The 14,823-nt window shown below is 38.5% G+C and overlaps 1 protein-coding gene across 8 annotated transcripts in view; it reads right to left on the reverse strand.

Annotated features, from left to right (window-relative positions):
- Positions 1-14,823, reverse strand: part of LRRC49 (leucine rich repeat containing 49) — a 149,595-nt gene that overhangs the window by 62,502 nt on the left and 72,270 nt on the right. For all 8 annotated transcript variants that reach the window (XM_086322757.1, XM_086322760.1, XM_086322758.1 and 5 more), the window contains one exon: positions 4,487-4,634. In XM_086322757.1, coding sequence (XP_086178883.1) covers positions 4,487-4,634 — 148 coding nt within the window. The remainder of the gene's footprint in view (positions 1-4,486; positions 4,635-14,823) is intronic.

Genomic DNA, 14,823 nt, shown 5'->3' on the forward strand with positions numbered 1-14,823 from the left:
CTCAGGTTTTCCCATAAGTTGTTATGGAAAAACCCAAATAACCTTTTTGGCCAACCTAACAGTTTCTTCCAGTAGGTCAGAAGTACAGGTAATAACCTGGACTTGTTACTGGCATCTGGCAGAGCAGGGAGGGTACACGTGCAGTTTTCCAGACTGAGCCCTCAACCTGTGGAACCTGATGCTATCTCCAGGTGGATAGTGTCCAAATTGAATTCTTGAACACTGAGCTGGTGTTCTGAGAATTTCTTACTGGAGGTGTGAGGAACCCTGCCCTCCACGTTGGAAATTGAATCTCAGAACACCAAAAGAAAAGGGAATGGGAATAATTTCACATGCAGAAGCCTCACAGACACCATCTTAAAGTAAACAACATCAATAAAGATATACATATAAATTACAGAACACTCAATAGGATACAATAAGAGAAATGCAAAATCACTTGTGTGATATTAGGCCAAAAAGCTATAACTATTAATTAATCATTAGGAAACATCGACTAAAACTTTAATTAAGGGTCATTCTATAAAATAACTGACCTGTAATCTTCATAAATGTCAGTCATGAAGTCAAGGAAAGACTAGGAAACTGTTCAGGAAATATGGTGACAGCAGACACCTGACAACAAAATGTGCCTCTACGCAATGGATCATTCCAAACGGATCATTCTGCCCCGCAGAACATTATTAATATGCTTGGTAAAGTCTGAATGTGGTGTGAGGATTAGACACTAGCAATCATTCAACGTTTATTTCTTGATGGTGTTGGTTATACTGTTTACATGAGAGAATGTCTTTGCTTGCAAGATATACCATGAAGTATTCAGAGCACTTGGGGAATTGAGTTAGCAGCTTATTCTCAAATCGTTCAATAAAACAAAGTTCTTTGTACTGTACTTACAACTTTTCTGTAACTTTGAGATTATTTCCATTAAAATTTCTTGAATTTCTAAAATTAACAGTGGAGGAACAGATGCACAAGGATTGCTGCTCTATATTTAGCAGAAGAGCTGGCCCTCTCCCATCCCAGGGGATTTTCCTCATCTCCTTACCAAGCAAGCACATTCTAGGGAATTTACAAGGACAACGATTATAGATAGTATTGTTTGTTCTCCCTTATTTCAGACATGAAAGTGAAAAGTGTTAATTGCTCAGTTGTGTCAGATTGTTTGCAACCCCATGGACTGTAGCCCACCAGGCTCTCTTGTCCATGGAATTCTCCAGGCAAGAATACTGGAGTGGATAGCTCTTCCCTTCTCCAAGGGATCTTTCTGACCCAGGGATCAAACCCAGGTCTCCTGCATCGCAGGCAGATTCTTTACTGTCTGAGCCACCAGGGAAGCCCATTGATCCCTGGGTCCAGGAGAGCCCCTGGAGAAGGGAATGGCTCCCCATTCTAGTATTCTTGCCTGGAAAATTCCATGGACAGAGAAGCCTGGCAGGTTACAGTCCATGGGGTCACAAAGAGTTGGACATGACTATGACTGAACAACTAATACAACTTTCCTTTTATTTAAGGCATGGAAATGGGTAAATTTTACTCAACCCAAAAGTCTTTACTGAATATTACTACATTCTCAGCATTGTATGAGATAGAGAAGGAAAGAAAATAAACATGTATAAAACAACTCCATATATCAGGCAAGGAAGATGAAGAATGGCTTCTGTCCTTAAGGACCATATAAATTAGCTGAGTAGACAAGATTGACATAAATTTACTATGAGAAACACACAATATAATTACTAATTTATATAAATGGGTTAGCTTCATTTCTCACCCTGTGCATTGCAACCTCAACAGGAAAAGAGTACTAAAGATCCTTAACTAAGAAAGACAAGAAGAGAAGAGCAAAAGTATGAGACAGAGTGGCCAGTATAGATCCAAACAAACTGAGAAGACAAAGAATCTTTTCTCCATGCTGGAACAAAGACAGAGGTAGAACCCTAGAAGATTCCTAGTATTTATGAATTCATCAACACTTTGCCTGTTAGCCACCTTGATGTCCATAATATTCAGTTCAGTTCAGTCGCTCAGTCATGTCTGACTCTTTGCGACCCCATGAATCACAGCACACCAGGCCTCCCTGTCCATCACCAACTCCCGGAGTTTACCCAAACTCATGTCCATCAAGTCAGTGATACCATCCAGCCATCTCATCCTCTGTTGTCCCCTTCTCCTCCTGCCCCCAATCTCTCCCAGCATCAGAGTCTTTTCCAATGAGTCAACTCTTCGCATGAGGTAGCCAAAGTATTGGAGATTCAGCTTCAGCATCAGTCCTTTCAAAGAACACCCAGGACTGATTTCCTTTAGAATGGATTGGTTGGATTTCCTTGCAGTCCAAGGGACTCTCAAGAGTTTTCTCCAACACCACAGTGCAAAAACATCAATTCTTCAGCACTCAGCCTCTTCACAGTCCAACTCTCACATCCATACATGACCATTGGAAAAACCATAGCCTTGACTAGATGGACCTTTGTTGGCAAAGTAATGTCTCTGCTTTTGAATATGCTATCTAGGTTGGTCATAACTTTCCTTCCAAGGAGTAAGTGTCTTTTAATTTCATGGCTGCAATCACCATCTGCAGTGATTTTGGAGCACAAAAAAATAAAGGTAGAAATGTGAATGGCACACACTGTGAAACCAGTGGAGTCAACTGGCAATTGAATAAACCTAAGTGATCACTCAGAATCCACATCAGGGAATTTGTTGGCTTTCCAGTGGTTAGGACTCTGTGCTTTCACTGCTGAAGGTACAAGTTCAATCCCTGGCTGGGGAACTAAGAAACCAGCAGACACAAGATATAGACCAAAAAAAAAAAAAATCCACATAGAATTAGCACAGTCTAAAAGTAAGAAAACAGTGGAAGTTTAGGATATTTTCTAGGTCAGAGATTATAAAACTGAGATCATTAACAGATATTTTCTGTTCCAATAAATTTCAGATGCAACAAAACAAATTCAGGCAAGTTTCTTTCTTATAGAACTTCTTAGAGGCTAAAGTATGCTTATGTGCATTGTACACCTAAAAGGAGGAGCACTATAAGCAGTTTTTCACTTAGCTCAGGAGCCATATAAAAACTTGTACTGTGAACAATGTCTACCATGGAGACAGAATGAATAAAAAAGGAGATAATTTGAGAAATATAGCATCAAAAGGAATAATAATAACAGCTGCAGATATGCAGGTGACACCACCCTTATGGCAGAAAGTGAAGAGGAACTAAAAGCCTCTTGATGAAAGTCAAAGTGGAGAGTGAAAAAGTCGGCTTAAAGTTCAACATTCAGAAAACGAAGATCATGGCATCTGGTCCCATCACTTCATGGGAAATAGATGGGGAAACAGTGGAAACAGTGTCAGACTTTATTTTTTTGGGCTCCAAAATCATGGCAGATGGTGACTGCAGCCATGAAATTAAAAGACGCTTACTCCTTGGAAGGAAAATTATGACCAACCTACATAGCATATTCGAAAGGAGAGACATTACTTTGCCAACAAAGGTTCGTTTAGTCAAGGCTATGGTTTTTCCTGTGGTCATGTATGGATGTGAGAGTTGGACTGTGAAGAAGGCTGAGCGCTGAAGAATTGATGCTTTTGCACTGTGGTGTTGGAGAAGACTCTTGAGAGTCACTTGGACTGCAAGGAGATCCAACCAGTCCATTCTGAAGGAGATCAGCCCTGGGATTTCTTTGGAAGGAATGATGCTAAAGCTGAAACTCCAGTACTTTGGCCACCTCATGCTATGAGTTGACTCATTGGAAAAGACTCTGATGCTGGGAGGGATTGGGGGCAGGAGGAGAAGGGGATGACAGAGGATGAGATGGCTGGATGGCACCACTGACTCGATGGACGTGAGTCTCAGTGAACTCTGGGACTTGGTGATGGACAGGGAGGCCTGGCGTGCTGCGATTCGTGGGTTCACAAAGAGTCAGACACGACTGAGCGACTGAACTGAACTCAACTAAACTGATTATGTTTCCTGGAAGATTCACACTGTTCTAAGGTTTAGTACTTAACTTTATCTTGACAAGCATCATATGACATACTTATGATCCCCATTTTACTTTGAGGAAAATTAGATAGAAAGGTTAAGTAAATGGTCAAAGGTCCAACGACTAGAAAGTGGTCAATCCAGGATTCAGACTCAAGCAATCTGGCTCCAGCACCCGTCTTAGCCATTACACTATGTAACTCACCAATGAAATCCTTACTCATCTATTCCAAAGTAAACGGGTAGTTGGATATTAAGCAAGAATGAAAAACAAGCATGATGATTAATTTCAACAGAAAACTAGGAACTTAATGCAGTGAAATTGGGAATATGGATAGGAGGTAAAACAGAAAGTTTCTCTTTATAATTATGAAGTATATAGTCATGATAATCCATATATTGTTAAAAATCAGCATATTAAGCAAAGAATATGCACTCTATATTCCTAGCCCTTGCTAAGTAAACCAATATGGTGAGCACTTGAGAAGAGTTCTCACTCACTGTGATTCTCTTCATGTCTAGCTGGCGCAGCTGCATCATATTCTGAAGGATTGTGTGCTTGTACCATGACTCTTGAGCTATGGGATTGCCATCAAAGGTGATGTCTGAGAGAGAAGTGGAATCAGCGAGGCAGCAAACACTCTCAAAACTGGAGGAGAGACAGAAACCAGGGGATTACTGTGAGCCCTTCAAATAACACTTCATTTTGTTTAACATACATTATTTTTTAGAACACCTTCAGATTTACAGAAAAACTGAGAAGACAGTTCAGAGTTCCCACATGTTCCAGACCAAGTTTCCTCTATTATTAACATCATGGATTAGTATACTTTTTACAATTAATGAACAAATATTGATATATTCTTACTAACTCAATATTTTATCCAGAGTTCTTTAGTTTTATCTAATGCCCCTTTCCAATTCCAGGACCCCATCCAAGATATCACATGACATTTAGTTGTAAGGTCTCCTTAGGCTCCTCTTGGCTGTGACATTTTTGATAACCTTGACAGTTTTGAGGAGCACTGATCTGTTATTCTGTAGACTGACCCTGTATTGGAATTTATCTGATTTTTTTCATGATTAGGATTACAGTAAAGTAAAGTAAAAAGTCGCTCAGTCGTGTCCAACTCTTTGTGACCCTAGGGACTATAGCCTACCAGGCTCCTCCATCCATGGGATTACACTACATACTATTAATTAATATGACACCATTGTTGAAAGTTGACCTTGATCACCTGACTGAAGCAGTGTTTGTTACGCTCCTCCAATGTAAAGTTACTCTTCTCTCCCCTTCTTTCCACCCTGAATTCTTTGGGGGGAAGTCGTTATATGCAGCCCATTCTGAGGGAGTGGAAGTTCAATTTCCTCTCACTGAGGACATAGTATCTACGTAAATTAATTGGAATTCTTCTTCCAAGGAAGGTGGTCTTTTTCTTGTTTATTTATTTATATTGGGTTTCTATTCATGGACATTTCATTTCATTCTTTGGGTTATAATCCAGTACATCTTTATTTATTTTTTATTGTTCAAATTGTTCCAGCTTTGGCTGTTGGAAGCTCTCTCAGTTGGCTCCTATGTCCCTTTGACATACCCCTATTAACATGGATTTTTTTTGTTTTTCTAAGCACTTCCTTACTTTCCAGCATTATAAGATTCTCTACTGCATATTTCCTACTCCAGTGTTAGAATCAGCCATTTCTTCAAGAAGCCATGGTTTCCTTTATTGGGAAATGGCATTAGAAACAAAGATCTGGTGGCAAGGTGTACTATTTACTACTATCATTTCTTTTAGGCCCTCTGATGACAGAGCAAGGAAATATATGCATGTATACCAACCTGTGTGTATATGTATATTTTTTCTCTAACCATCTGTGTCTATATTAAGCTAAACATGAGTTCAAACTGATGTTTCCAACTCTATCACCAAAAGGATCTCCCCTTACTTATCTGTAAATTCCTACTCCAACCAGGAGAAATCTGGCTCTCACCATCTCTCATCCATTTAGCTAATTATTAATTCCAGAATATATGTATAGTGGTATGAGAATTTTCAATTTGTTGTACCCTCTTGGGAAATCACTTTATTAACAAAAGCATAATGATAATGTGTAATTCCTTTTGCATCTAATCTTATAGACTCGTTTCCAAAGTTACTTAGGTTAGCACCTTCCCCTCCCACTCTTCCTTGCTCACACCTTCAAGAAGGTTGTTCCATACAATTGAAATGTGGTTACATTCTCTTGTTATAGTCTATATTCATTTCTTCCTGGGATTCTCCAATCTCCTAAATTATTTTTTAATATGCATACATTAAGGTTAACTATGCTGTAAAGTTCTGTGAATTTCGACAAACACATAATGTCATGTATCCACCAAGAAATTATCATGGACCTAAACAATTCCCCATTTAACCCTCCTCCTTTCTCCCTGAATGTCTAGCAACCACTGATCTTTTTACAGTCTATATAGTTTTGCCTTTCCAGAATTTCATATAGTTGGAACTATATAATTTACAGCCTTTTCAGACAGACTTCTTTCACTTAGCAGTATGCAATTAAGGTTCATCCATACCTTTTCGTACCCCAACCAGTAACGCTGAAGAAGCTGAATTTGAACAGTTCTATGCAGACCTACAAGACCTTTTAGAATTAACACCCCAAAAAAATGTCCTTTTCATTATAGGGGACTGGAATGCAAAAGTAGGAAGTCAAGAAACACCTGGAGTAACAGGCAAATTTGGCCTTGGAATACAGAATGAAGCAGGGCAAAGACTAATAGAGTTTTGCCAAGAAAATGCACTGGTCAAAGCAAACACCCTCTTCCAACAACACAAGAGAAGACTCTACACATGGACGTCACCAGATGGTAAACACCAAAATCAGACTGATTACATTCTTTGCAGCCAAAGATGGAGAAGCTCTATACAGTCAGCAAAAACAAGACCAGGAGCCGACTGTGGCTCAGATCATGAACTCCTTATTGCCAAATTCAGACTTAAATTGAAGAGAGTAGGGAAAACCACTAGACCATTCAGGTATGACCTAAATCAAATCCCTTATGATTATACAGTGGAAGTGTGAAATAGATTTAAGGGACTAGATCTGATAGATAGAATGCCTGATGAACTATGGTCTGAGGTTCGTGACATTGTACAGGAGACAGGGATCAAGACCATCCCCATGGAAAAGAAATGCAAAAAAGCAAAATGGCTGTCTGGGGAGGCCGTACAAAAAGCTGTGAAAAGAAGAGAAGTGAAAAGCAAAGGAGAAAAGGAAAGATATAAGCATCTGAATGCAGAGTTCCAAAAAACAGCAAGCAGAGATAAGAAAGCCTTCCTCAGCGATCAATGAAAAGATGTAGAGGAAAACAACAGAATGGGAAAGACTAGAGATCTCTTCAAGAAATTTAGAGATACCAAGGGAACATTTCATGCAAAGATGGGCTCGATAAAGGACAGAAATGGTATGGACCTAACAGAAGCAGAAGATATTAAGAAGAGGTGGCAAGAATACACAGAAGAACTGCACAAAAAAGAGCTTCACAACCCAGATAATCACAATGGTGTGATCACTCACCTAGAGCCAGACATCCTGGAATGTGAAGTCAAGTGGGCCTTAGGAAGCATCACTACGAATAAAGCTAGTGGAGGTGATGGAATTCCAGTGGAGCTATTTCAAATCCTGAAAGATGATGCTGTGAAAGTGCTGCACTCAATATGCCAGGAAATTTGGAAAACTCAGCAGTGGCCACAGGACTGGAAAAGGTCAGTTTTCATTCCAATCCCAAAGAAAGGCAATGCCAAAGAATGCTCAAACTACCACACAATTGCACTCATCTCACATGCTAGTAAAGTAATGCTCAAAATTCTCCAAGCCAGGCTTCAGCAATATGTGAACTGTGAACTTCCAGATGTTCAAGCTGGTTTTAGAAAAGGCAGAGGAACCAGAGACCAAATTGCCAATATCTGCTGGATCATGGAAAAAGCAAGAGAGTTCCAGAAAAACATCTATTTCTGCTTTATTGACTATGCCAAAGCCTTTGACTGTGTGGATCACAATAAACTGTGGAAAATTCTGAAAGAGATGGGAATACCAGACCACCTGACCTGCCTCTTGAGAAATCTGTATGCAGGTCAGGAAGCAACAGTTAGAACTGGACATGGAACAACAGACTGGTTCCAAATAGGAAAAGGAGTACGTCAAGGCTGTATATTGTCACCCTCCTTATTTAACTTCTATGCAGAGTACATCATGAGAAACGCTGGGCTGAAAGAAGCACAAGCTGGAATCAAGATTGCCGGGAGAAATATCAATAACCTTACATATGCAGATGACACCACCCTTATGGCAGAAAGTGAAGAGGAACTAAAAAGCCTCTTGATGAAAGTGAAAGTGGACAGTGAAAAGTTGGCTTAAAGCTCAACATTCAGAAAACGAAGATCATGGCATCCAGTCCCATCACTTCATGGCAGATAGATAGGGAAACAGTGGAAACAGTGTCAGACTTTATTTTTTTGGGCTCCAAAATCATGGCAGATGGTGACTGCAGCCATGAAATTAAAAGACACTTACTCCTTGGAAGGAAAGTTATGACCAACCTTGAGAGCATATTAAAAAGCAGAGACATTACTTTGCCAACAAACATCCGTCTAGTCAAGGCTATGGTTTTTCCTGTGGTCATGTATGGATGTGAGAGTTGGACTGGGAAGAAAGCTGAGCGCTGAAGCATTGATGCTTCTGTACTGTGGTGTTGGAGAAGACTCTTGAGAGTCCCTTGGACTGCAAGGAGATCCAACCAGTCCATTCTGAAGGAGATCAGCCCTGGGATTTCTTTGGAAGGAATGATGATAAAGCTGAAACTCCAGTACTTTGGCCACCTCATGCGAAGAGTTGACTCACTGGAAAAGACTCTGATGCTGGGAGGGATTGGGGGCAGGAGGAGAAAGGGATGACAGAGGATGAGATGGCTGGTTGGCATCATTGACTCTATGGATGAGAGTCTAAGTGAACTCCAGGAGTTGGTGATGGACAGGGAGGCCTGGTGTGCTGCGATTCATGGGGTCACAAAGAGTCGGACACAACTGAGCGACTGAACTGAACTGAACTGGACTGATACCTTTTTGTGGCGTCATAGCTTCTTTTAAAAAAAAAAAAATCACTCAGTAATCATATTCCATTTCTGGCTGTATCACAGTTTGTTTGTCCATTCATCTATTGAAGATATCTTGGTAACTTCCAGTTTTCAGCGATTATGAATAAAGTGGCTATAAATATTCATCTTCAGGTTTTTGTGTGAACATAAATATTCATCTCAATTGGGTAAATATTCAACAGTGCAGTTGCTGGATTGTACAGTAAAACTATGTTTAGCTTTTTAGAAACTGCCAAATTGTTTTCCAAAGTAGCTGTACCATCTTGAATTCCTAATGGCTCTCTAGTCTTATCAGCATTTCATAAGCGTCAGTTTTTTCTTAATTTTAGCCATTCCAATAGGTGTTCAATGGTCTCACAATTTTAACATGCAACTCCCAAAGGACAAAGATGTTGGCATTTTTTTCATATGCATATTTGCTATCTGTATATCTTCTCTGCATTTTCAGTTCTTGGGTAGATTTGTAATCGTTTCCTTATTGCTGAGTTTTAAGAATTCTTTTTCTTGTATCATGAATATGTCTTTTATCAGAATATGTTTTGAAATATTTCTCCCAGTCTGACTTCTTTTCATTTTCTTAACTGTGTCTTTCACATGGCATAAGTTTTTAATTTTAATATGTCCAACTTACCAATTTCCTTTTTCATGGATCATAATTTTGGTGTTGTATCTAAAAACCTACCAAACCCAGGGGTGCCTAGATTTTCTCTTGAGTTTTCTTTTAGAAGTTCAATAGTTTTGTGTCTTATATTTAGGTATAATCCACTTTGAGTTAATTTTGCAACAGGTATAAGGTCTACATCTAGATTTATTTTTAGATGAATACTCTATTGTCACAGCGCCATTTATTGAAAGGACTATTCCTTCTCCACTGAATTGCCTGTGCTCCTTTGTCAAAGATCACTTGACTATATTTGTGTGGGTATATTTTTGGATCTTCTATTCTTCTTTCACCAATACTGTGCTGCCTGTATTATACTGTATCTTTATAGTAAGTCTTGAAATAGGACAGTATCAGTCCTCTGACTCTGTTCTTTTTCAGTATCGTGTTGCTGTTCTAGGTCTTAGCTTTTCCATATAATTTTTAGAATCCATTTGTCAATATCTGCTTGCTGATACTGTAATCAGGACTTTCATTTTTTTATTAAGTTATAGGTGACATACAATATTGTATTAACTTCAGGTATGCACATGATTCAATATTTGTATATATTGCAAAATGGTTCCCATTATTAACTAGTGTTAACATCCATCACCATACATAGTTACGAATATTTTTTTCTTGTGATGAGAACTTTTAAGATCTATTCTCTTGGCAATCTTTAAATATGCGATACGATATCATCAACTATAGCCGACATGCTGTACGTTACACCCCATGACTTATTTATTTATAACTGGAAGTTTGTACCTTTAGACCCACTCTGTACCCATTTCACCAACACCTCAGCCCTTACCTCTGGCAACCACCAATCCGTTTTTTATATATGAGCTTAATGTTTTATTTTTCAGATTCCACATATAAGTGAGATCATATTTGTCTTTCTGACTTACTTCATAGGTCTCAAGGTCCATCCACGCAGTTGCAAATGGCAAAATTTCATCCTTTCTTATGACTGAATAACACTCATTGTGCACGTGTGTGTATCACACTCTCTTTATCCATTTAACCATAAATGGACACTTAGGTTGTTTCCATATCTTGGCTACTGTAAATAATGCTGCAGTGAACATTGGAGTGTTTATATATTTTCAAGTTAATATTTTCATTTTCTTCAGATAAATATCCAGAAGATTTGCTGGATTACATGGTAGTTTTATTCTGAATTTTTTAAGGACTCATTTTTTAAAAGAAGCAAATAATCACTTTTCTAAATAATACCTCAAAGCAGACTGATAAATTTCAATTATATTAGAGTCACTCTCTTTAATGACTAAATAACTAATATAAGTGAAAGTCACTCATTCGTGTCTGACTCTGTGACTGCATGGAGTGTAGCCTGCCACGCTCCTTTGTACATGGAATTCTCCAGGCAAGAATACTGGAGTGGGTAGCCATTTCCTTCTCCAGGGGATCTTCCCAACCCAGGGATCAAACCCAGATCTCCTGCATTTCAGGCAGATTCTTTACCATCTGAGCCAACACAGAAGCCGATAAACAGGCCTAAAAGCACTTTAGGACTACTTTACTTATTAGGAACTATGTTAAATACCCTTCTGTATTAAGAAAAGCTGCTGCTGCTACTGCTCCTAAGTCGCTTCAGTCGTGTCTGACTCTGTGAGACCCCACAGACGGCAGCCCACCAGGCTCCCCCGTCCTTGGGATTCTCCAGGCAAGAACACTGGAGTGGGTTGCCATTTCCTTCTCCAATGCATGAAAGTGAAAAGTCAAAGTGAAGTCGTTCAGTCGTGTCCGACTCTTAGTGACCTCATGGACTGCAGCCTACCAGGCTCCTCCATCCATGGGATTTTCCAGGCAGGAGTACTGGAGTGGGGTGCCATAGAGGATTAGAATATTAATGGTATAGAAAATAACCTATATGCCTAGCAATTAAGGTGAGATAAAATCTATAACAAAAATAAAATTATTGTATTACTTATTGTCATATTTAAATATTTCTTCTATATTTTCCTCCTATTCAAGGTAGAGATACTCTATCAATATTTTACCTCAGAGCTTATCTTTACCAGTCTAAAAGGTAAATTTCATAATTCATAAACACATTTAGTTTTTCAAGACATGGTTAGAGAATTAAGGAAGACACTTTTTAAAAGGCTAGTATATGCAAATGAATATGAGTGTTCTGAATTTAGACATAATAACCACTTTGAATATAAGTAAACTTGAATAAACATTGCAATTTTTCCTACCTAGCATTGATAAATTTTTTTATCAATATAAAATATCTCGTAACAGTTTATAGTGTTTGAAATGAATGTTGAAAGATGCTTCTCTCCTTCCCCTTGTAGCTTTTAACATACAGCTAGAGTCAAATAAAATGCTTTGAGTAACTTTAAAACTGAAACACAAGGCAAACTTATTTCTTTCACATTGTTAAGTAAACTAAGTCATCACCTTCCCTTCACAAATCCGAATTCTCCATGTATATTTCATAACCTATTAAGTCATCAAGTCAGTTACCACTGTGAGCCAGTCCCTTACTTAGAAACTGATGGCTGAGTTTAGTTTTTTAAGGAACCTGCATACTGTTATGGACTCTACAAAAGTGGTACTAATGAACCCATTTTCATGGCAGGAATAGAGGTATAGCTGTAAAGAAGAGACTTGCAGGGGAGGTGAGGTGGGATGAACTGAAAGAACAGCATTAACACATACACACTATCATGTGTAAAACGGGCAGAGAGTGGGAAGCTGCCGTATGGCACCAGGAGCTCGGCTCACTGCTCTGTGATGACCTAGACGGGTGGGATGGGGGCTGTTGGGGGGAGGCTTAAGACATAGGGGATATACATATACATATGGCTGATTCACTTCATTATACAGCAGAAACTAATACAATATTGTAAAGCAATTATATTCCAATAAAGAAAAAGAAATTGATGACTGTGAAGGGTCATCAAGGGATGTGAAGCAAAGGAGGGGGGCTAATATGACTAGAATAATCTTAACTTAGTAACATTAGGGAAGGCATAAAGAAAAAAGTGAAAAAGTGAAAAACCAGTTATAAAGTAGATTGCAGTAAGTAATAGAGGTGAAAAAAGTAAGGGTCAAACATATCATATAAAGATCGTAGCTATGAGAATAAAGAGGCAAGAATAGGTTCCATAGAAATTCAGAGTGAAGTATGAACAGAAATGAATACTTATTTGAATGTGAGGAAGAGAGGAATCTAGAATAACATTCAGGTTTCTCTCTTGGGTTAATGATTGAGGTAGTGGTTACAAGGATGTATACCTTGTCAAGATTCACGGAACATTACACTTAAAGTGGGTGTATTTTATGACATGTAGATTACATCTCAACACATTGATTTACGAGGAAACTTAAAGTATTAAAAAGCTATGTTTGACAGATTACCTGTCATCTCTCGTCTCTCCTTTATCAGGAACACTATGCTACGCTGGTGGTCAGTGGCTGTTAGGATATATTTCATAAAGACTTTCATTAAGTCTTCCTCCAGCTGCCACAGGATGGGATAACTTATTTCAACATTAAGATACTAACTAATGAGCGACAGAGCTAGTCTATGCTGAAGAGCAATTTTTTTTTCCAACGGCCCAGCATATCTGAAAAGAATTAAACTCTAAGTTCTGACCTGATAAGACTGCGGTGACTTGATATCTGTCACTAATTAGGGAGATGCACTGAAAAGTAGAAATAATACATCCAGAAGCACAGAAAAACTGGAAAATTTCACTCACTGTAGGTATATTCTAAATGTATTGTTATTTACTATTTATTTTCAAGCTGGGCTGCAGGGAGTCCATGATTTATTCCTTATTGCAGGTATAATTTTAAACTAAAATGATTATAACTGTTCCTAGCTCTACCTCTCAAGTATTCCCCTGGAGAATGAAATTAGTCTAATAATTTCTAATAAGTGTTGTTAAACACAAAGCTTGATTGAAGGCAAAAGGAGAAGGGGGCAGCAGAGGATAAGATGGTTAGACAGCATGACTGGCACAGTGGACATGAATTTAAGCAAACTCCAGAAGACAGTGGAGGACAGAAGAGCCTGGTGTGTTACAGTCCATGGAGTAGCAAAGAGTTGGACATGACTGACTGACGGAATGACAACAACACACAAAAAACCAATATCTTCAGTGAAATCTAATACTATAAGGCATGTTAGTAAAAATAGGGAAAAAACAGTATGCTCAGTAAATGCCATCATGAAGCACTTCAGAGATCTAGAAGACCTACTGATGCCCATCTGGCTTATGTCTATAATTCAAGCAAAACCAAAAAGAGGCACCAGGAATGGGAAAATTATTGCAATCCTTAGCAGGTACTTTCCTGGCAATCCTTCCCAGATCAGCAGCTAGTATTGACACCCAGAATGAAGTCTTTATGCTTTGAATAATTTTATTAAAGTAAAAATAGATTCATATTTGATCCAGAAGATTCCTCACAAAATTTCATTTCCATCTGCAAGGCATTTGACCAATAAACATGCCAGACATTCCTAGAAACACATTGACAAAGGGCACATGATTTTAAAGACATTCTCTAATCAAATAAAACAAGACTCCTTAAGTACAAACACAGGCTAATGAAGAGCGATATCCTACCTAGCCAAAGAAAGTATGAATCAGATTGTTAAAAAACAAAAACACTTGGAAAAATAACAGTAAGTATGGTGGAGTAGTACTGGCTTTTAAGAACAGTCTCTCCTTTTTTAAGAACACTCAGCTGCTTGTCTCTTCAAAGTACCAAGAGTGGAAAAGTTTTGGTCCAAAGGCTGACATTTAACTCATAGTTTGACTTTAATCTTTTTCCAGATTACTCATACATTTGTTCTTCCCCTAGCAGTCTCCTCCCAATGCCACATCTGCTTCCTATCTGCTAAAATACCTATAGAGGAACAATCTGTCCCCACTGACCAAAACTTACATCTCAAAAGGAAAATAAACTATTTCAGCGCATTTTATGCTTGCTTAATAAAACAGAGAAAAAACAAAATTTCCATATATGCATGTATACCACATAGTAAGAATTCTT

The sequence above is a fragment of the Bos grunniens genome, chromosome 10, assembly GCF_055505025.1.
Source record: "Bos grunniens cultivar Pamir isolate PY7600 chromosome 10, Bosgru_T2T1.0, whole genome shotgun sequence".
In the NCBI taxonomy this organism is placed as follows: domain Eukaryota; kingdom Metazoa; phylum Chordata; class Mammalia; order Artiodactyla; family Bovidae; genus Bos; species Bos grunniens.